This window comes from Coturnix japonica, chromosome 9 (genome assembly GCF_054131305.1).
Source record: "Coturnix japonica strain WE chromosome 9, WE-NBRP24, whole genome shotgun sequence".
Classification (NCBI taxonomy): domain Eukaryota; kingdom Metazoa; phylum Chordata; class Aves; order Galliformes; family Phasianidae; genus Coturnix; species Coturnix japonica.
The window spans coordinates 8,832,233-8,854,011 of NC_140671.1; the positions used below are offsets into that span (position 1 = coordinate 8,832,233).

General features: G+C 42.4%; 1 protein-coding gene across 9 annotated transcripts; it reads right to left on the reverse strand.

Annotated features, from left to right (window-relative positions):
- Nucleotides 1-233: 233 nt before the first annotated feature.
- Nucleotides 234-20,842, reverse strand: SUDS3 (SIN3A corepressor complex component SDS3). Of its 9 annotated transcripts, XR_014949187.1 has the most exons (13): nucleotides 20,602-20,842; nucleotides 18,922-18,991; nucleotides 17,489-17,544; nucleotides 17,320-17,391; nucleotides 15,574-15,593; nucleotides 14,871-15,027; nucleotides 11,954-12,157; nucleotides 10,978-11,030; nucleotides 10,403-10,502; nucleotides 9,514-9,535; nucleotides 8,670-8,775; nucleotides 5,163-5,247; nucleotides 234-2,037 (listed from the first exon to the last, which is right to left on the reverse strand). XR_014949187.1 is itself a non-coding variant. In XM_015878348.3 (12 exons), exons 1-12 carry the CDS (start codon nucleotides 20,765-20,767, stop codon nucleotides 1,939-1,941), a joined length of 1,011 nt encoding a protein of 336 aa, XP_015733834.1. In that variant the 5' UTR covers nucleotides 20,768-20,842; the 3' UTR covers nucleotides 234-1,938. The 9 variants fall into 9 exon arrangements, 5 of the variants coding, with proteins under 5 accessions (XP_015733834.1, XP_085412312.1, XP_085412311.1 ...); XR_014949184.1 differs by lacking the exon at nucleotides 10,978-11,030 and having other exon boundaries at nucleotides 9,434-9,535; nucleotides 10,403-10,464; nucleotides 12,062-12,157; XR_014949186.1 differs by lacking the exon at nucleotides 10,978-11,030.
- Nucleotides 20,843-21,779: the final 937 nt, after the last annotated feature.

Consider the following 21,779-nt stretch of genomic DNA (forward strand, 5'->3'; position numbering starts at 1 on the left):
AGATATAGAATTAAGCATCTGTGATGTGAGTGGATATTGCACCAACCCTATGAGAACTGCTGCACTTCCAGGCTTCTACCAATACCTTTAAAGGCAACACTACAGCAGAACAGAGATCATCTGCTGTTAGCAGGTCAGCAAGGTATCCTCCCAAAACCCCACCACATTTTCAGCTACTTCCCCCAATGTATGTGCATTCATAGCACGATGAAAGTAGGAAAAAAATCCTGCTATTTACTTAATGCTTTTTATTATAAGAACTATGATGATCACTTTAAGGCTTAGTGACAAATCCTGTTCGGTACATGATCACCTTATATAAAACCTGTCACGCACACAGAGAATGTTAAGTTATATTAAGGATGCTGCTAACTTGACTAAATACAGCCTGCTGCGTTCCACGCCTATCTCAGCGGCAAAGATGGCACATTTTTAAGGGTGGGAAGCAGCAACGTCCTCCTTTCCCCACCAGAAGTCCAGATGTAGCTGAATTTCTAAGTACAGCAAATATATGTGAGGTCCTTCAGTCAAAAACACAACGCATCAGCTCAGCCATAACACTCCACTCCGGATCCACGTACATACATCAGTTACTGGGATGTGACTGCCACCCAACTGCAGCAAGTAAAAGAAATTGAAACGGTCATTTAAAACACTCTATTTATCCAGGTATGGAACAGGCTAGACTGATGCTGAACAAGAAGGCAGCTGAAAAGCTAAAACAAAAGACAGCTCACGAAGCAAGAGAGAGGGGAAGGCAGAAATTACAACTTTTTGACCAGTAATCAGAAGGAGCACAGATTCTGATTTGCACAGAAGCTGAAGATCTCACAGTGATGCCAATGGGCTGCGTAGTTCCTGCTAATGAAGTCACACACGGTATTGGGGTACTTTCAGCCATCAGGAAGACTGAGAAGAAGGAATGCCAGTCAGATCCTTAAACAGATCCTTAAGGGTGTTAATACGAACAATATCATCTCTTGAACATTTTTACCCCTCGTGGTTTTGGAGGGTAAGTATAAAAATCCAGCATCATCTCCAGTAATTAAAACACCCTTCAAAGGGAAACGTACGTACAATGCTTTGGGGAAAGATGGGTTTAGGTGAATGCTAAAAGCACGCTAAGGCAGCTTTCCACTCTGTACCAAACTTGTAGTCTTTGTATGTGCAAAGTCCAGTTAACCAAGACTTTGGTTTATCCTCATCTGCCTACTCCAGGGAATCTAGGTATAAGACATACTCTTTGCTTGTTCACTGAAAAGCTTTTTAATGTGAAGAGAAATGGAAGCTCTGGATTAGCCATGTGTGACTGCTTAGCTATATTAAAATCAACTTGATTTTCAGCACTTGCTAAACTAATCAGACTGTCCCAAAAAAGCCTCAGCACTCAAGCCCTTAAGCAGTTCATCCAGTAAGCTGATGCTGTATACCAGATATTACAGATGCACTCCTCAGCTGCAGCTGAACCTTGGCAGGATTCATCTCCTTTTGCCCAACATCCTCAGCCTTGAAAGATATCAAAGCCAAAAAGAACAACCAGCCTCGGGTCTTGACAAGTTTCTTCCATTGGTCTGATTCAAAACACAAACATTACGCTGTCCTCAACATACAAGTCCAATCTGTGCACCACGAAACAACGATGAAGAAAAGTATGATGCAAATCTTCTTAAATAGTCATCCAAAATAGATATTATTAAAAAAAAAGAAGCATACAGCAGCCTGATGCAAAGTCCAGAAACAGTCCAGAGCAGTGTTTGTGTATCACCAAGACTTCAGGACTACTGGGGATAACGTGGTCAGTCACAAACTGTCTCATAAGAGGTTATGACATTCTGCTTCTAAGATGAGAGCGAACAGACTGCCATTCCCCAGTAGAGGTTTCTCTATTGGTTTTAATAAAAAAAAACAAGAAAAGAAGGAGCAGGGAGGAGCATACAGTCACGCTGCTGATCGCCGACGAATCACAAAAACACCTCGCTGCAGCTGTCCCAGATAGATCCTCATTTTTGTGCTGTCACTGGTTTTCCTCACCCAGATCTGCAGGAGAGAGAGATAGGCGGGGGGGAAAAAAGGGAAAAATCCCACCGTAAGTAACACGCAGCCAAATATGCCAGATGTTCTTACTGAGAGATCTGAACGCCTCTGTTATTCAGGGTGCACGATGCTTTGGTTAATTCCTTTTCCCTTCCCACATCAGTTTTCTGCTAACACTTCTGACTCCACCACTTCAACTCTCCGCTCAAAACAGTCATCAAGAATAATTACCCTTCCCAAGCTTCATCAAGAAAGCAAAGTTTCCTTCTGCTCTCGCCAGAACCCTGCCATTAAGCCTTACCTAATCAAAAATAAGGCCCTCTAGATCCACAGATCATAAAAATAATCTATCCTGGGATTTGCTCAGACAAGTAACTGTTAACCAAGTGAAAAGCTCACTCAGATTCTGTTCAGTGAAGCATTTCTCACCATTTATTATACAATTGTATCTGAAGATAAAAAAGCCTCCTTTTAAAATACCTGCGTGGAAGTATTCGTGTGGCTTGCAGATATACAGCACATTTCAAAGGACAAATTACTTTCCATAGAAGCAGCCTTTTCAGTGAATTTTGATAAATGAAAATCATTTTTAGGACAAATAACAGAGAAGTTTGGACCCAAATTACTGTAGTGTAAAAAAAAAAAAATCAAATCTGAGCAAATTTCCTCTTCCTATTATTATTTAAATGCATTTAAAATGACCAAATATATACACAGAAAATGCAAGTTTTCCAGCTCCAAGTCACAGAATACTTTAGGACAGAGCCCAGCATTTCCCACTGCAAGGGGCTGGAAAGTCAGTGTCAGAAAGTAATTTCTCCCTAACTGTTTTTCTAGCTACCATGAGCTCCAGGTCTAACGTGGTCTATTGATTTAACTATTACTTTAATTACAATCTGACCTCACTACAGATGTCCTCTGTATAAAATAAATTGAATATTTGCCTTTGGTTATTTCCCTGGAGGAATTAAAATCTACCTTCTCTGAAACCATCCCTGTGGTGACACACCCAGTGTTTGGTGGGCTTCTCTAACCAAAATGATTCATCCAACTGCAAACTGAGCGCCTACATGGAACAGTGAACAGGTGCAGAGTTCCACATTCCATCAGAATACAATGGGATGGTACGCTGCCCCATCAAAGTGAACTGCTTCGTTAAGCTTCATTTAGGAGGAATAAGCAAAAGCCATTTTCAGAGACCACAACAGTAGAATTAGCCCTAAAACGTGCCATGTGATTAAGGAGAATAAAAGAATGGAGACATTCTGAACTTAAAACTGATGTTTTAGACACCAAATGTATTCAGAAATCAGAACACATCTATGAATTCTAAAGAACCAAAGGACAAGCTGAATAGAAACAGCCGTGCTTTTCTCTTATTTGATTCCTATTTTGTAAAGGAAAAGTTTACTCCTTTTTCCAACTTGCATCAAACTGAACTTGTCGAATAAATCCCAGGAGGGAAACCCCTTCCTGTACCCACTGAAGAGGTTCTTGCTGTCAGAATGCAGAAGCTGAACTAAAAGTCTGGCCAATCGACTTCCACCAATGCAGAAGTTTGACTCAGTTTCCAAGGAAACAACGTGGAGTTCTTACTTATTTTCAGTAGGATCATCACAGCTGTGAGTGCTGGAGAGGCCGACAGGCAATTCCAGAAGTCAAGACCTTCTTTTCTCCAGCCACGCAGAAGCCATTTTATGCCATATTATGTTCCTTAGTTAAGGCTTCTTACTTTGAAGTTTACAGACACGCTGGTGGGGAGACAACCCACAGAAGCACCTTTAGTACAGCTGCTTTGAACTGACCTGACTTCCATTAGAAAAGCTATCGAATTATGAACTGACGTGACTTCCAAGTGCTACAAAATGATGACTGCGGTCTACCACTGGGGATCTCAAGATGAGGTTTGCTTTCTTGCTCCTAACTTGGTGCAGGACTCTGTGAGACCATAGTTGGGCAGCTCCGTTTGAATGAGCAACGAAAACTGAGGAGCACAGAGCACTCCTAAGGCCACATTTCAGTATTCTGCTTTGATCTCTTTTGTTTTTGTACTGTTGTGATGGCCCATTGCAGGAAAACTAACTGCCATGCCTTCTCCCAGCCTCCTTCAGAGAAAAAAACAAAACCTACAGTGTCACTTTAAAGTGAAATACATGCAATAAGCAGCAGACTGCATTTTCCTCAGGTTTCAGGTAAGCTGCTACCGAAAGATTAAGAGTTTTATTGTTCTAAGTTGATAGTAATAACTTTAATCAAATTAGCAGTACTGCATTTGTAACGTGTTTGTTAGCATGCAACTACTTCATCTCAGCCACTGAGCATAACTGCTACAGCAAGAACAGTTGTGATACAAAGCTAATCCCACATGCAACTCATTTTGTTGAGAGTGAAGTAGTTTCCCTTAACTGCCGAACCAAATTAAAGCTACTTTATTGCCTGATTGAAGAGAACTGCATTCAAGTCTATTGTTTCTTTCCTCAAAGTGCTACGAGTTTGCACTCGAGAAATAAAACGCTCTCGTTGCCCAACCGCTCAAACAGTCAGATTACTTTGCAACGAGATTCACATCAATCTTCAGCACACATCTCCCTCTTCACCTGCTTCTCTAAGTCTCTATCATTAGCCAACAGGAAATTGCCTCTGACAAATGACTCACCCCCTCTATCTCCCACAGAGGTGATGAATGATGCCAGCACACTTTACAATATACATACTCAGGTTAGCAGGAAGATTTTCTCCCCTCAGAGGAACTAAATTTGGTGACAATGTTTGTCCTTATTCTCTCCTGGCAACCCGATGGGATTTACTTCTATTTTGCATTAATAGGCTGTATGTTCTTTTAGTACTGCAAATGGAACTTTCCAATGCAGCATCAAAAGGATGCAATGTGACAGCTCTTCTCACTCTTCCTGCCTGCCAAAATACCACTTGCAAAACGTAGTATCATTCTTTAGAGACACAGGAAGCCTGAAGAAGATGTGTCAATTCAGTGTCATCCTATATTCAGCTTCTTTAAACGCTAAACAATCAGAGCTATTCTGAAAGCAGCCCATTCTCTTAGTCCCCAGCAAACAGCTGTCTACCTGCCTAAAGCAACCCACAGTTGTGAGCAAGGAGAAGCCCACTACCTCGTTGGCGCCCACAGAACTGATGACACAGCTGATCTTAGTGTTCTCTTTAGACTCCAGGTAAATGGCCTGGCTCTTGTGATACCTGCAAAAATTAAAGAAAGATAACACATGAAACCCTCAGTCATCTAGAGACTGCAGAAGTAAACAATAACAAGATTGATAAAGTCAGGATTCTGCAAGTATTTGGGTAGAATAAATATCAAGTCATTTTTCTTCCTTCCACACCGTTTTCCCCATCTTTGCAACACAGTTGTGATCTGATCCTCCACGCACGCCTGGCATTTAAATGCAGCTTCAGAATGCATGAAGCTCACTCAGTTTGAATTCAATTCTCAAAGCAGATTACTTAAAACAGATTTCATATCTGAAAGAGGCAGGGGCAGAGCATCAAGACACAAGATAAGACACAGATTCACAATCAGCCCATGCTTCAATAGCTAGCCAAAGCAGCCTTCCACACTTCAGACCCCAGCTCCACATTATGCATGATAAAATCATACAGAGCAAATTAGATCCTCCAGGATTATTCCCATTTCCCCCTCCCCACCTAAAAATAAAATAATCAGTAGAGCACTGGCACAACACCAGACGTGAAGTGCACTCAACCCAGCTGTGCAGTCTGCTGTTTCAACAGACCTTAAACTTCTAACACCACCTGATTTGGTGAAAATACCAGAAATTACATCAAAGTGATAAGTAACTGACTCTAAAAAGCAACGCGTATCTGCAGTAAGTAGAAGTGTCTGGGCATATTTTTCACTTTTAGATCATGTTTTAGTCATGCTGTGTACTTTTCTAAGGGCCTTTGTATGAAAGGAAGTAAGAAGCCAAACCGAATTGCTGGGTTTTGTGGCGTTGCCTTCTTCACCCTCACCAGCTTCTGGTAAGTACTGCAAAGTTTGCTATACAGAACTTCCACCTTCACCCTAATCAAGATGTGCTTCATATTTGACAGGGAAATCCACATTGCAGAATCAGCAGAGATTCTTTCAGTAACTACTCAGCATGCAAATCCCCGCAGTCTGATTGGCTGCCAAAACACACATCATTTGCATAAGCTTTACAGTTATTTCTACAACAACCATACTGTAAATATGGAAGTCATCCAATAGCTTATTCCACAATCTCTCTCTACTGGCTCATGTGTTCAGAATTTTCACATTTCTTGCCAGTAACAAAAATGATAGCGTTGGCTTTCAGTGCTCCTATAGTACTAATTACCAAAGGGCTGGGCAAAGTAATCACAAATCCAACCCTGCAACCTTCCCACACTTGTGCCCAACCATTATTCTTTCTCTCTCATTTTAACAAGATGGATATCAGTAGGATCCAGGGCAATGCAAGAGCAGCAGTGATACAAGCCAAGAACGGCAGTTTATTGAGCCCAGATGACCATTAATTGATATAAGGGAAACTGTGTAAGCTATTCCAAACCAGACCTCGCTGTGATAAGATAGGAATACCAGGCCAGAAGCATCTTAGCATGGCATGCTGTGAGTGCTTAAGCAATAAGAATTGACCATCTAGGTGCAATCAGAGTGCAGGAGATACTAACGAACACTCTGAGTGCAATCAGTGCAGGCACAGACACTGAAATAATTTCTCTCTCAAAGCTTTCAATTATCAGTGAACTCCAAAGTCAATGACACGCATGAAGCTGCTGCCCACCAGTAGATTTATGTTAACTACAGACAGAAAAGGTAAGAGAGTAAGTTAGTTTGAGAAGTCCTCAATGAAACAGAGCTGAGCTGCCACACGCTCCAGGCATGCAGGGATACATGTCAACAGAAGCAATCTGGTGAACCTCAGTAACCTCAGCCCTTTGCTGAGCTTATGTACCTGCAGGGGAACAAAAGGCATAGAATTCAACAGGAAAAGAGCTGAGAAAAAAAAAAACTGCAACGGAATTTAAGTGCAAAAGCATCTGACAAATCTTGCTTTTGCAATAAGTAAGATGTCCCAGTATGACAAGTGAGACAAGCAGAAATAATTTCCCTTCCTGCTACAAATTGCTTTGCTAAAAGGCTGGGATTTTCAACTGCAGCAGAAGATGGAAAGAAATCACTGCACTGCTGTGTGAAGGCAAAGCTAAAAGCAAAATGACAAGATGGTGAACCATGGTTTAGGATGTGGGGGAGAGCATGGAATCAACGCAAGGACAAAAACCCTGAAAGTCTGATTCCACAACCTGAAATTCCCTATACAAAGTCTCTGCTTTGGAAATGTGATTTTATAAATGCCTCTGCAAGACCTTGGGGGGCCTTTACTATCCTTAACCATTCACTACTTTAAGCTAATGGTCCTTTCACAGCTTCTTCCGGACACAGAAAAAGCAGCCACTCCTGAGCTCTCACATTTACTTCTGGAGCAGGTACACCAATATCTGTCCTCCTTCATATGCAGCACAACAGTAATGGGCACAGTTAAAGATCCTAAGGAACTGTTTATTCCTCTCAATGTAACCTACAGGACAGTAGCTCTACACAAAACTAAAGTTCTGAGAGCATCTGTGAAGTGACAAGCAGCCTCTTTGTGTCTGGTTTGTGCTTCAAGGAAGTTTAAGCTCCAGGCAGCAGCTTTTAGCAGAGCTGCATACACTGAATCCTCAACGAAACAGCACTACCAGAAGACAAGCAAAAGGAAAAACAGATGACCAACAGCACACGATGCTGCTGCTTAGACAACAAATCCAAAACTTACTTTTAGTACGAAAATTACAACCTCGTCTCATTTTTTTGAGCCAACAGAGTAGGCTACAGACGAGCATGCTGCTTGGAAATGGCTTTCTGCTTAAGAAGAACGAGATTGCCTCCTTGATTATCTCATTTTGCATGTCTCCGATTAAGACCTACTAATAAATTTTTGTACAGAAATCTTATTTTCTTTCCATTTTGCGAGGCTTCTACAGCTAAACACCCATAAAACTTAAAGAGCTATATCCAATCAGCAATTCTGAAGCTGCCTCTCCTGCGTTGGATCCGATCTTTCAAGGTTATTAGGATTTGTTATCAGAAATTTGTCATCGTGCTTATCTGGTGCACATTTCTTCTGCCACCTCGTGGAACAAAGAGTTGTTACTACAAAGCAGAGCACGTGGACTGTGAACACTGTTGGCAACAGCTGTACCTGCAATCACTGAACTCCCATATCTTAGCTGACCAGCTTCAATGCTCCTCCAAACTGCAGCCAATGGCAGCTCCCTTACATGAGATTAGATTTGACAAAACTATTTCCCAAGTGTCACAGTGCACAATTTCTTTTTTCTATGGAGTCATTTGTAAGTCCCCATGCTTGTAGTTACTCCAGAAAGTCTATGAGGTCTGAACACTCCATTATCGCTCATTTACAAAAGCCATAATGATTAATTCTTGGAGGACGGAGCTAATGACTGCTCAAAAACGTTTCACCCCCGGATTCCTTAATAAAGTGATTTCTCTCTGCAGTCATTTTCATTTCACAAAACAAGGCTCAGAATGATTAAAATAGAAATTTACCATGTCTTACCATCTTTTATCATAGTAGAGTTTTCCATCTTCTATCCGGGCCTCAAACCGCTGCGCTGGAGACTCAGCTGGTGTAGCTGGGAGGTGTTCAGGGGAGGAAGGAGAGACTGAGTGGAGAGAAGAGACCATTTAAAGATTAGCATATGTCCACCATGCAGCAGCACATCTACGTGCAGAATCATTTAACATGGCCGCATTAAGCAAAAATAAGCACAGAAAGCTACAAACTCAGATATCCTTTAGAAAGATACTTTCTGTTGGGATGACTAATTCAACCTTGGCCTTGCTTACTTAAATTGTAACATCTACTGAATAGATCAAGCAACCAAAGTATGTACAGGCAGGTGATAAACACTGCATCCTTGGATTCATTTTACTTCTAATTCATAATGTACTAATAGAATAGGGTCAGGATTACTTCAGCATGATAGTACCTGTATCTTGAAGTGAAGCGTAGAGATACACCTAGAGAGCTAAACCCACAAAGCTGGAAATTACTCCTAATTACTCTGCCTATTTTACAAAGACATGTCCAGACACATATGAATACAGAGAAAGAAAGTCTTGCTACGCAGCCACATTGACCCATGTTGTCAGTGGTCTCTCATTGCCCAAATGCTTCACACACGTGAAGGATACATACTGCTGCCTCCCCATCCCCAAACTTCCTAAGAGATTATGAGACTCCACAGGGCACCCCTTAGCCACAGTAACCACACAAAGAACAGCAATTACTCAGTCAAAACAATCACACAACCAAATTACCCAGTCAAGAAGTCTACCATATAAATCTCTGTCCAAAACAACATGGTTGTGAACAAGTTCCAGTGTCACTGTGAACTCACCTGGTCTCTTGGGTGATTTAAGCTGCATGGAAAGAGAACAGAGAAAGTGTGAGGGATCTGACAATGGCCAAGGATGTAATAACTTTAGATGTGGTCTTTCTTCCCATACTCTAAATGGTTGTATTTTATTTTTTTTTTTTTATTAAAGGGTACAGTTAAGTGGCATAACAAAACCAGAACACTGTGCCATAAGCAGCTAGAGGTGCAGATCATCTCATAATACTTCAGGGCCAGAAACCGATATTTTTCAGAGCATTCTGACTGTCCACCAAACCAAATCCATCCGACACGCTCCATTCTCTGAGTATGGCATACCCTGAGAGCAGCTGGATCAAACACAGAATGTAGATCATTAGCAAGACTTCTACAGCTGCCACAAAAGGCATGCTCCATTAACATCATCAAAAGCCTTAATGAGCAGCCCCTAATATGAGAAATCGCATAAGCCTTAAAGCAGTTAGCAAGGATAATCACATCTAGAAGAAGCTGAACAATAAATAAACACACTGTACCCTACCCCGTTCACTGAAGCACTGCAAGATTGGGGAGAAAAAAGAAAAGCCCCCAAAGGCTTGGAACAGAGACTGGGATCTCAAAGAAAACAGTGCTACCATCTGTTCAGCCATGCAGGGGAAGACAAGAACACGGTAAGATAGCTTATCATTTGGTTCCAACAAAAGGTAATGCTGTTAGACAGCAGTCGTTTTAATTAGGTTAATTAAACATACCAAAATAGAAGGGAGGAGATACCCTCTTGCTAAATCTTATCTTGTGTTACTTCAGAAAGCCTACTGGGATGAAACAGCCCCACATCTCAGAAAGGAACATAGGACAGAGAGCTCTGCTCTTCTTTAAAATAAAGAAATATAACTCAAGCCACAATCCCTACCTTATTTAGGGTTCTCAGGTCCTCCATTATTTGCTCATCCGTCAACAAGTAATTCAGCTGAGGTATCCAGAATTAAGGTTCTCTAAAGCTCTTGACAAGGCTAAAAATTAAAGGTCGATGATATTTCACTTTACAGAAACCTTCTGGGTTACGCTTAGTGAAATTGCATCAGATTTTAATAAGGGCATTATACTTTTTTATCATACAATTAATGCAAGTCAGCCCCCACAAAGCCTCATATTTAGCAGCAAGCACTACAATATCTCTTTAGCTTATTCACTTAAAACCATCCATGAACAACCTTTAGCACGCTGACATTTAGTGGAGGCATCAAACAAGGAGCATTTCCAGTGCTTTTCAGCTTGCGTTGCTGTACAGAACAATCTGTGAGCTGCAGCACAACAGACTTCCTTGAAATCCTGTAAAATGAAGCTGAATGCCACCCAGAGCTAGGACAAAAAAAGAAGTCAGCACTTCACGACTCAATAGGAAGGAATAGAGACAGGAACAAGAAGAAAAATCCACAAAACCTTGAGAAAAATCAACCTAAACAAAGCAGGCAGCACAACACACACCTTCACGTGGATGAGGATGAAATAACATCACACCACTCAACTGAAAACTATCTCTGAAACCAAAACATCAGAAGACAAATCAGTGCATTATAGAGCCCAACAGTCATTTTGCAAAGCTTCGCTATAGTCACGTTTGCAATGAAACATGCTTATTTCAGGTGAGATATGGACCATAATACACACACACACACAGGAACAGTGAACAATCTCCAAGTAAAAAGAGGTTAATTAAAACTGGAGATGCTCGTGGCCACCCTGCATGAACCCCAGAAGTTCATAGTTTGATACTGCCTACAGAAAACATGAGTCACTCAGGAGCTGCAAGGTGAGTTTGTTAATCTGACCCAAGCAAAACAAGTTGGGAATCCAATAATAAACTGCTGCAGAGCAAATATCATTGTTTTCCTTTCCAGGTGGATTTAATATACACAGAATGAAGGACCCAACATCACATATTTCCAGAAGTAAACAGCAAGGTAGGAGCAGAAGGATCATCTGTGTGTGTTTTTTGTTTTTTTTGTGTTATATAAAAACAAGATTTAAAAGGAAAATCTAATTCAGAGCACAAATCTGGTTTCTTGCTTTCGCTACGCATCTTTTCACATTAGATATCCGAAGCCTTTATCAGAAATGGAAAACAGAGTTTGATATGACAAATATGATCTTACTGGCAAATGTTTTGTCACATCTTGAAATGAGAAAAGCTGTGGTTCATGGAAAAAGTCGTTTCCTATCTATGGAATCAATTGCCTCAACATTCATGTATAACGGCCTGCTAAAATTACCCTTTGTGAATAAACTGCCAGAAGAACTGAAACCAGTCTCCATGCCAAAAAAAGTCACCCACATTATAACATGACACTGCAGAGTTTAACTTATTATCTCCATAGATCAGCTGTACACTATTTGTTAATCACACCATATACATAACCAATTGTACTTGGGTATTTCCTACATTAAATCCTGATTCCAGCACCTCATATCTTTCTTTTTCCTGCATGCAACAGCAGTGATGCACTCCGCCTTGCAGGCAGCATGCTGACTTCAAATACAAAAGCCCTCCAATGTTTCTGCAGAAGGATATCAGGGGCAGGTTTCCTCCTCTTGTCTGGGATGGGAACTGGATCATTTGGTCGTCGCCTCAGTTTCCTTGTCATGATAGGCTTCACTTCCATAGAATCTGTAGAGAAATGAAGTTGGAAAGCTGATGGGGCCAGTGGGAGAAGAGTAAGAATCAGTAATTTCTACAGAGGGCACAAGGAAAACAATGTTATCTCTGTCACTCAGAAAACAGGATCTTCCTCATGACAGCTTCTAGCATCCAAGCTGGAACTGCTGACAGTGAATATGAGCTCTCCTTTATACTAGGCCACTGCTGAACAACAGTGTTGTGATGCCATGGTTACAGCTTTCATTGTCTGCAAGTGGCACAGCTGCTTGGGGGCACTGAGCAGCTCCCTCAGGTACAGGTAACTGCAGCACAGCAGTGCTATGATGGCTCAAACATTTCTCTCATGCTAACACCACATATCTGTGTCTAAACAGACCTCTTAGATGGAGTTATCTGCTAATAAAACTTGAATAGGTAGCAGCACATAAGGCATCAGCTACAGATTTTTTTTACCATTCTTTCTCACATCTTCAGGTTGGAACACTAAGCAGCACAGTTAGCACATTCGAGATGGAGACTGACACCCATCTTTGTGATTCTTGAGATTTGTGATAACTTGAAGCCATTTTCAAAGAGCTGCTAAAGCACCAACAGATTTCACCTGAAACACAAGCTTACATGAGCCTTAACAGGTGAGAACCACACAAGGTGGTGCTCCAGGAGGCAGCAGCTACAACCTACTGAAACTGCAAGGAAGTCCCAATGCTCACAAACCAGCCTGCTACTCATCAGGTTGCCAACCTGCATTCTTGCACACATTGAACTCCTCTGTAGGTTTTAGAAATCACTGAGTGCACACAGGTTCCATTGTGCTTCTTTCTCAGCCTGCAGTATGCATTCATGATGAATTCTGCTACTTCTAAAGGAATCAAATTGCATTTCTGCTGGTCTGGAAGGAGGGAGATAAGAGAGGCCTAGCACACACACATAGAATGAAATGCTTCTCCACAGTTACTTACACACCTTTTACCAGAGCTGTGCCTGATGAAACAGCTCATCTCTTCAGGACACACAACAGTGGGGGGAGATATTTCCCAATGGAGAATTAATTCGGTCCCCAAATCAGACGCATTACCCCTGAATAGCTCTTTTTACACCTCCTCAGTCTCCCTTTCACTCTGCAAATCCCAACCCTGACATTAACAGCTGTGCTGCCTGCTGATGGAGACACTGGATTCCTTCAGACCCTTAGAACAGCGGTGTGCAGATTTACAAAGGCAAGATCTACTCAGACCTTGATTCCCCAATGAAGATCTAATTGCAGGATTAGCACTGTATGCTGGCTTAGCAGCGAGGAAGCCCAGACTAACAATAACAAAGTTAAGGCAAAGGCACAGAGTTGGTAAGATCAGACAGACCCATAAAAACAATCTAAAAGCAAATAAACAACCAGCACAAGATGTTTTCCAGACCAGACAAGCCCTAACGGGTTTGTACATCACCAGCAGCACTTAAGCCTGTACGAACAGGTTCTATTTCTCATTTCTGAGCACCAATTACATTATTAGCTTACATAACGCTTGCAGATGCTAAGAAAGATGTAAAGGTCTAATTCATGGACAGACCTCAGCAACACATCAGCTGTTCATAACATGTGGGAGTTGCTTCTTGTAAAGAAATCAGATCAGACCTTTGGTTCTGAACCAGAGCAACACAACCTGTGAAGGAGTCCTATCAGCCCTATCACTCCTCTGCTGACAAGGCACCCAAGGGCTTCATAAGAGAAACACGTCCATTTAATGCTCATTTTCCAGAGTCTGGACACAAATGCAGCTAACTGAAATCAATCTGTGCTACCAGCTTTAAGTAGCACATTTTAACCCTTGTTGTTTACCTTCCTTTAGCTTCTTAACCATCTGCACTATTTAAAACCTGGTACCACTGGTCAGGTCAATATTGTGGCACTTCTCAATAGTTTTACTGCTGCAGGAACTTAAAGAAGCCCTTTTTGCCTGTATATAGAGTAGGACACCATGAAAATATATCAGCCTAGTGAAAAAATACCAACATACGGTAGGCATTCTCCAGCATTCTGTAACAAAAATGATTAAAATGCATTGGTTCCAACTGCCACCCCAATTCAGGGAAATTATCATAGAATGGTAGAACCTTTTGAGTTGGAAGGGACCTTTAAAGGTCATCTAGTCCAACTCCCCTGCAATGAATAGGGACATCTACAGCTCAATCAGGTGCTCAGAGCCCAGCTTGATCTTGAATGTCTCCAAGGGGATTCTAACCACAGGGAAAACCATGGTACATGCAGTGAGTCAACTAATGAACTTTGTTCAATCTAACTTAAGAAATATTGTTCTACAACAGTATCTCAAAAATCCGTCTTAAAAAGAAGCTACAAATCCAAACACATGAGATTAACTTTCAGGAACGAGCCCAACCCACCATCCAGCACCAGTTTATCAAGTCTAGAAATCACAGGAACTCAGTATCTGCTCTTTAGAGAGGAGAAAAAGTGAACAAAAAAGCTTCTGCACTCTGTTCCTTCGACGACACTGCTTTGATTTACATGTTAATAATGCAGGTCACTGAATTTTATCATGAACTACATTCTATGAACTAAAAGACCACCAATTTGTGATCCACATCAGTTGATGTTTGGGATGTTTTAAGGTCAAGCTGTTTGTATAAACCAGCATGGCTTTTTTAAACTCTTTTTTTCTAAGCAGGGGTGAAGTGGGGAAGAAAAAATGACAGATCTCTTTTTTACCTCCTGTTAATTCCATGGTTAACTTTTCATTCTCAATCATCTTCTTTTTCTCTTCCAACTCTGCAATCAAATTTTCCTTAAGCTCAATTTTCTTATCTTCAAACTCCTTTGCTGCTGCCTTCTTTTCCTTGACATAATTCTTTTCCACCTGATCTGTCTAATGCAAATCAAAAGATAAAAGAGTTAGCTAAAGAACCAATATCCCAAGTCAATGACTTGGCAACACCTTCTTTCAACTGCTCTGCTTTCATTAGCTCTTCTGTTCAAAGCTATGGCCACTTCTGCAGATTATCAGCATCTAAATAATACAACACAAAACCACCTGAGATGACTAAGGAAGCAGAACTGTTATCAGCAAAAGAATTAATTCCTTTCAAACACACTTTAACGGTGCATACCCTATCAAGTCTCTAACAGAAAGCTCTTCACATTTATCATGTACCACCCCATCTAAGCTCAAACAAGCTTTTTAAACAACCAAACACACAAGTAGCATACAGCAAGTCAAGAAAACGTGTATACTTAATTTTCTTTTTAATGACAGCCTGGAAGTTACTGTAGGCAACACAACAGTATTCTGTACTTAACTGTAATGATACCAAAGGGGGAAACAAAAAGTGAGAAAAAGAGCTGGTTGATGAAGCTGCAGGTTTAACCCCTCCCACCTACTTAATATGTATTGTGATAAATTAAGAGTACTCACTTCCAGCTGGAGGAACAGTTCTGAAAGACAAGAAAGACCCAACTTAGTAACTTAATTCACGTTTTCTACAGCTATTCAATCACATTTGCAAACCTTACACAGGAGTAAACCAGACTTTTCAGCTCAACTACTGCTTCCATCAATATCAAGTATATAATCCACCCTTCTTCCAGTCATATATCAATTCTAGATACAAATTTCCCAGATAGAAGCTTGAAACACATAGCTGGAAACACATGGTTGGCCAAAATGGACAGGGTAGACCAATACTATGAATCCCAGCAATGATTCCTTCAGAAATAATATTGCAGCAGTTTGATTCATCTATTTAACACCAAGTGCCTGATTTCAGGCTGCTTATGCCTGAGAAATTAGCAGCTTTCTTGCCTGTTATCACTTTCTAAAGCGCTGTAAAAGGTAAGATAGATAGCCAAAATTGAAATTAAACCTTTTGTTTGAAAAGGCCTCTATATCCTCAGCAAGGAAGGTTGCCTGGTCTAATATTAAACATGGAAGTTGGTGGTCCCACCTGTGGCAGGGGGGTTTGAGCTTGATAATCCTTAAGGTCCCTTCTAACCTAAGCCATTCTATGATTCTATGTGTATTTCCATTACAGACATAATCACATGCAGACAAATCTAAGCTGCTGCATTAATACTTGGATTCTCAAAAAAATAAATAAAAAACACAACAGGAAAGCAGAACAAAAAACTGCACTCAACATGGGAGGAATCAATGCAAAAGCCCATTCCTGTATCAGTAGGCAGTCAGGTTTTTATCCTAATTCATAACTAAGCACAATCTGCCCTCCTCTGGAAGAAAGGTGCTGCTGCAACACTGCTCCTGGCCAGCCAGGGATACAACTTAACAGTTAATTTTACAGCAACATCCCATTATCACTAGACTGCCACTCTAATGTACAGTAATTTCATCTCAGAAGATGAATTTCTGCTTGCAAGAAGCAGCTCAAAGCAGCTCAACTTACATAAACTCATCAAGCAAATCTTTTACTATCACAAAGTCTTTCAGAAGACAGCTCACATTACTGAAAGGCTGCTGTGTATTTGACATCATACAACTGCTCTGACTTATTTCACAGTATAATGGGATGTATCTGACTTTTCTATAAGAGGTTGTTGCTTCAGTATCTAAGATTCAAAACTACTGGAAAGAGAACAGGAAGGAAAGCAAGCAGACAGATCTGATTTCCAAGCTGTATCTCTGCGTTAACACAATAAAGGCTCTCAGAAAGGCACTTTAAAATGAACTTGGGCCCTCGCTTTGGAGACACAGCCAAAAGATGTGGGCAGCCCATTCAGTGTCACGGCTGTAAGCAGACACATTTGCAGGAGCAAATCCTCTATATTCATCGTTCTCAAGCACATAAGAGATTTCCGAGAAAGCAGGCAGTCCTAAGGGGTCAGACAAGATGCACAAAAGAACAAGCCAATGTGGAAGACTGTAGGCATAACAGCAGATATAAATGAAACACTTTCATTTGTGCCATTTTGCAATAGCTAAACATTGTTTAGTAAACACTGCAAACAACACTGATGGAGGGGTGGGTGTTTTCAAGGTAGATTTCATTACGTTTCATAAACTCAATAACAACCACACCCCACCCTCAGAGCACAGAATCCCTTTGCTCCAGCACTTCAGTGCTGAGTTACCTTCATGTTTCTTCAGGTGTAACAATAACTGTAATGCAAAGGCATACGCAGCACCTTTGAAAGAAACACAGCTTACCAGCATTTCGTATCCTTTCTTTGTACTGCTGGTCCAACTTTTTCATTCTTTTCTGATATTCCTGAAGAGTACCTAAAAACAAATAGTCAGTTTCAATGGCAATTATATTTTCCTTCATATTCAGTTTCCTCAGAGGGCCATAAAACACAAACACTCCTTCAAAACTTACCTTCCTGCAGCTGCTGCAACTGTCTTTTAAGAGATGCCAGTTTGTCCTGATACATCCTGCAAAGACAGAGACCTTTACATTGAGAAACAAGCAAATTATTTGTATCACCACCTGCTTCGGTTACAGCGTGCTTACACTGAATTAGAAACTTTTCAGAAGAACTTCAGGAAACAAACAGGATAAATACCCTTTTACTATGTGAAATTGGTAATCACAGCCTGAACCTCTGATTAATCAGCTGAGGCAAGTGTTGGGTCAGCTGTGGGAGCACAGGTGAGAGTAATTTAGCTGTACTCCTGGAAGGGTTGGAGCTTGACTCTACCTCCTCTAGACCTCATTTAAGGGCTGACCACCACTAAGGCAGCATCTCTTGGAGATCGCTCCTTGGTGGAAATTGCCTCAGCAGTTCCCAGCAGACCAAAGGCTTCCACGTAGGTGAGTTTTTCCTGTAAATAACCTTTTAGGTATTTACTACCATCTTTTCATTATTGTCACCATACATCCTACAAATGAGACATCCTCCTGTCTAAAAGAAACTGCCAGCTCATCAGTTTTACGATGCATTCCAGTCAATCATTTCCTTAAGAGTTCAGCAAAAACATGACTTACGTCATTTACCTTAAACACAGAAAACTACAGTGATACTTAGACCTACAAACACCAAAAACCTTGCAATAGTGTCAGTGCAATAGTGTCATCCTGCCACTTTATCATGTCTCAATATTTGTCTCACTTTCCTACTGATAAAACAGAAGGCATTTCCTCACATAGCCCTTAACATTCTGCATATACGCATATATATATATATGAAATATATGTGTGTCTACATGTTACATACACATATAAAACTTTCCCCAGCACACACACCATAAGAAAAAGGCAAACCCAAAACTAAAACCAAAGTCTATTCCTAGTGCTGTCTTAGACTTGCATTTCCTTTCTCACGTATCTGTGGTTTAACATACACCAACTCTTCCTGACCTGTGTGAAAAACCACACTGTTGCCAGTAAACGAACATGAAAAGCTGCAAATACATCTTAAGGTAAAAATAAGCTACCTCAAGTCTCCAAAAAGTTAACTCTCTCTGGACAAGACTGGCATTCAGCTGCTTAAGTAATTTTCACAGACATCTTGCTTTTTGCTTGGCTTGTATCAAGCAGATTCTTTCTTTTCTTTAAAGGATCTGCCTGCAGAGGGATTCATCCGCAGCAAAACTGAGCTGCTGTGTGTTTCTTTGTTCAGAACATTGCTTTGCTTCGTGAACTGAGAAGAAATATGATTATGTGTGCTATTACATTGAGCTACAATTCTTTTAACCCAAATCTCGGTCCAAAGCACTGCAGAGCTTTATACAAAACCAGACATCGCCCCCAGACCCCCTAAAAGGGCAGCAAAAACATTACATCACTTTTCATTAGAATGGGCTACTTACTGTTCTTTCATTTCTACAAAGTCTTCCTCCTCGTGTTTTGCCAGATCAGTCTCGCTAGCATCCTCAGTATCTAAATGAGGTAAAGAATGACTTGTTAAAACTAAGCAGGATTAAAAGAACATAGGAAAGCACTAAAAAACCCCACACTTGGGCAAATACGCAGCCAGACTGGCAACTGGAGAAATGAGTTCAGAACCAACTTGAAACATCTCTTCCTTGACACCACTAATTATCCCATGTAAGGCCACCAGCAGATTTACAACATAGCTTCCACCACATTTAAGCAGCACTGACCCAAGATACTCCACTAATCTCTTCCCATAAGTCTCACAACTCTAAAGTGAGGTGGTAATACAATCTTAGGACACTGAAGGACATTTCCCAAGCTGCTGCTTAGAGCTTCACCCAAGAAACAATGACTGAAGGAGCTCTGATTCAGAATGCCTTTGTATCTTGACCTGAAACACAGCAAATAGAGAGCACTATGGTAGATGCTGTCATGGTTTACCACAGAGGTTGCACTTAATATAACAAATTTCTTGCTATAATCTGAAGCTGACCTCTCAGCTACACACTGAAATACTTTATCGTTCTCACAAAGCAAAGACAGGTGCTAATATACAGATAGACCCAATCTTACACACAGATAATAAAAGCTATAAAATAAAGCAGTATTGCACTGCTAGATTTCAGCAACTCCTTTGCAGCTCTCTTCTTGTGTAGCCAAGGGTGAATTCCCTTTCCTCTCTAAGGGTTCAGCTTCTCCAGGCTGGAGTTATGGCAGACAAAGTACAGCTGCACAGCCTGAACTACAGCTACACCTCCCACATACAGACAAAGGCATCAGTCTTGACAAAAGACCTGAAAAAGGCTATCAATAAACACCTTAAACTGGCTTTTTACACTAAGATAAAATTCAACACAGAGATATAACTTAACTTTTGACTAAAAGAGAAACACTTTGGCATGTAGGACAGCAAAAAGCCCTCCCATACCTACTTTATTTGTAAATACCTACTTTATTTGATGCAGCTGGCATCACATACGCTGCCACCTCTCATGGGGACCTGCAGATGTGGCTCCAGCTCCTTGTTCAGAGGCGCACAGACATGACATGACAGCAGAGTGGAGCTGACTCCTGTCCACTCTGACACCACATACTGTCCCTGTGCTGTTCCTGATCTCCCCTACATGTCATTTTACGCATCCTATACACCAGGATACTCGGGATTTTACTTCAGCTCCCTCTTTTCCCTTGTTTTCATGGTCCCGCTACAAAGCCCACTGCCTTCTAACACCTTCTTGGTCCCTAATTCTTACAGATCTGCCCTTCCATCCTCCTCCTACCCCTTCACACCACAGAAACACCAGCCTTCTCCAGCACTTCTTCCCCTCCTGCCCTAATTACAACCCGCAGACACCCAAAATCCCACCTCCTCAGTGCTCTCCTCATTCTGACTTCACCAATCGGGAAACCCAGCCCAATTCCACCCTCCAACACTTCTTTAGTTCTTTTCTCTTTTAATCCTTCCACATGAAGCTCCAGCGATATGACGAAAGAGCTGTTGATTCCAAAGCACGTTCCCACAGCTCAGAGCCCACCCCACCTCGCTTCTACCCCCCTCCCAAGGAGCGCAGCGGCCTACACGTCCCCTCAAGGCCTCCCCCAGCGCTACTCACCCTCATCGGAGTCTCGGGCCCGAGCGCTCCGCTCTCCATCCTCCTCCTCGGCGCTCTCCAGCTCCTCCTCCTCGTAGTACTCGGGGCCGGGGGGCATGGCGGGGGCGGGTGCCCCGGGTGGGGTGGGTGCGGGCGGAGCAGCGGACACCAGCCCGGCCGCGCTCATGGCGGCGGGACGGGATCAAACGAGACGCGGCTCCGCTGGGCGCTCTGGCAACAGCGCCAGGACCCGCGCGCCACTTCCGCTTCCGGCCGCACCGAGCCGCTGCCGGATGGACGCTGCAGGCAAACGGCGCGGCCACCTAACAGGGGGCCTGATGGGGGCGCTGGGTTTGACTGCGGGTCACGGGTTCGAGGCCCGGGCACGGCGTTGCTCCGTGAGACGCGGGTTCGAGCCCCGTGCACGGCAGCACAGGAATGGAGAGTCGGAGCTCTTTGCCGTTTTTAACACGGCAAAGTGCAAGGTTTTGCACTTGGGCCGGAAGAACCCCAGGCACCTGTACAGGCTGGGAGGAGTTGTCCTTGAGAGCAGCTCGGAAGAGAAAGACCTGGGGGTCCTGATGGATGAAAAACTCAACATGAGCCAGCAGTGCGCTCTGGCAGCCCGGGAAGCAAATGGGATCCTGGGCTCCATCAGGAGAGGGGTGGTCAGCAGGGATAGGGAGGTGATTGTCCCTCTCTACTCGGCTCTTGTGAGGCCCCATCTGTTGTACCGTGTCCAGGTGTGGAGCCCTCAGGACAAAAAAGACATGGAGATTTTGTGAAGGGTCCAGAGGAGGGACAGGAAGATGATCAGGGGCTGGAGCACCTCCCCTATGAGGACAGGCTGAGGGAGTTGGGTTTGTTCAGCCTGGAGAAGAGAAGGTTGCGGGGTGACCTCATTGCAGCCTTTCAGTACCTGAAGGGAACTTACTGCCAGGAGGGGAGTAAACTCTTGGAAAGGGCTGATAATAGCAGGACACGGGGAAATGGGTTTAAGTTAAAAGAGGGAAGATTTAGGTTGGATGTTAGGGGAAAGTTCTTCACTAGGAGAGTGGTTAGGCCCTGGAACAGGCTGCCCAGGGAGGTTGTGGATGCCCCGTCCTTGGAGGTGTTCAAGGCCAGGTTGGACGGGGCCCTGGGCAACCTGATGTAGTAAAGGTGTATGTTTGGTGGCCCTGCCAGGCAGGGGGTTGGAA

Coding starts and splice junctions, on each gene's coding strand:
- SUDS3 (XM_015878348.3), bottom strand. CDS start 20,767: ATGAGCGCGGCCGGGCTGGTGTCCGCTGCTCCGCCCGCACCCACCCCA. Junction 12,158..14,870: donor AACCATGGAATTAACAGGAG/GTAAAAAAGAGA, acceptor ATTTCTCTACAG/ATTCTATGGAAGTGAAGCCT. Junction 8,776..9,513: donor TAAATCACCCAAGAGACCAG/GTGAGTTCACAG, acceptor CTCTCCACTCAG/TCTCTCCTTCCTCCCCTGAA.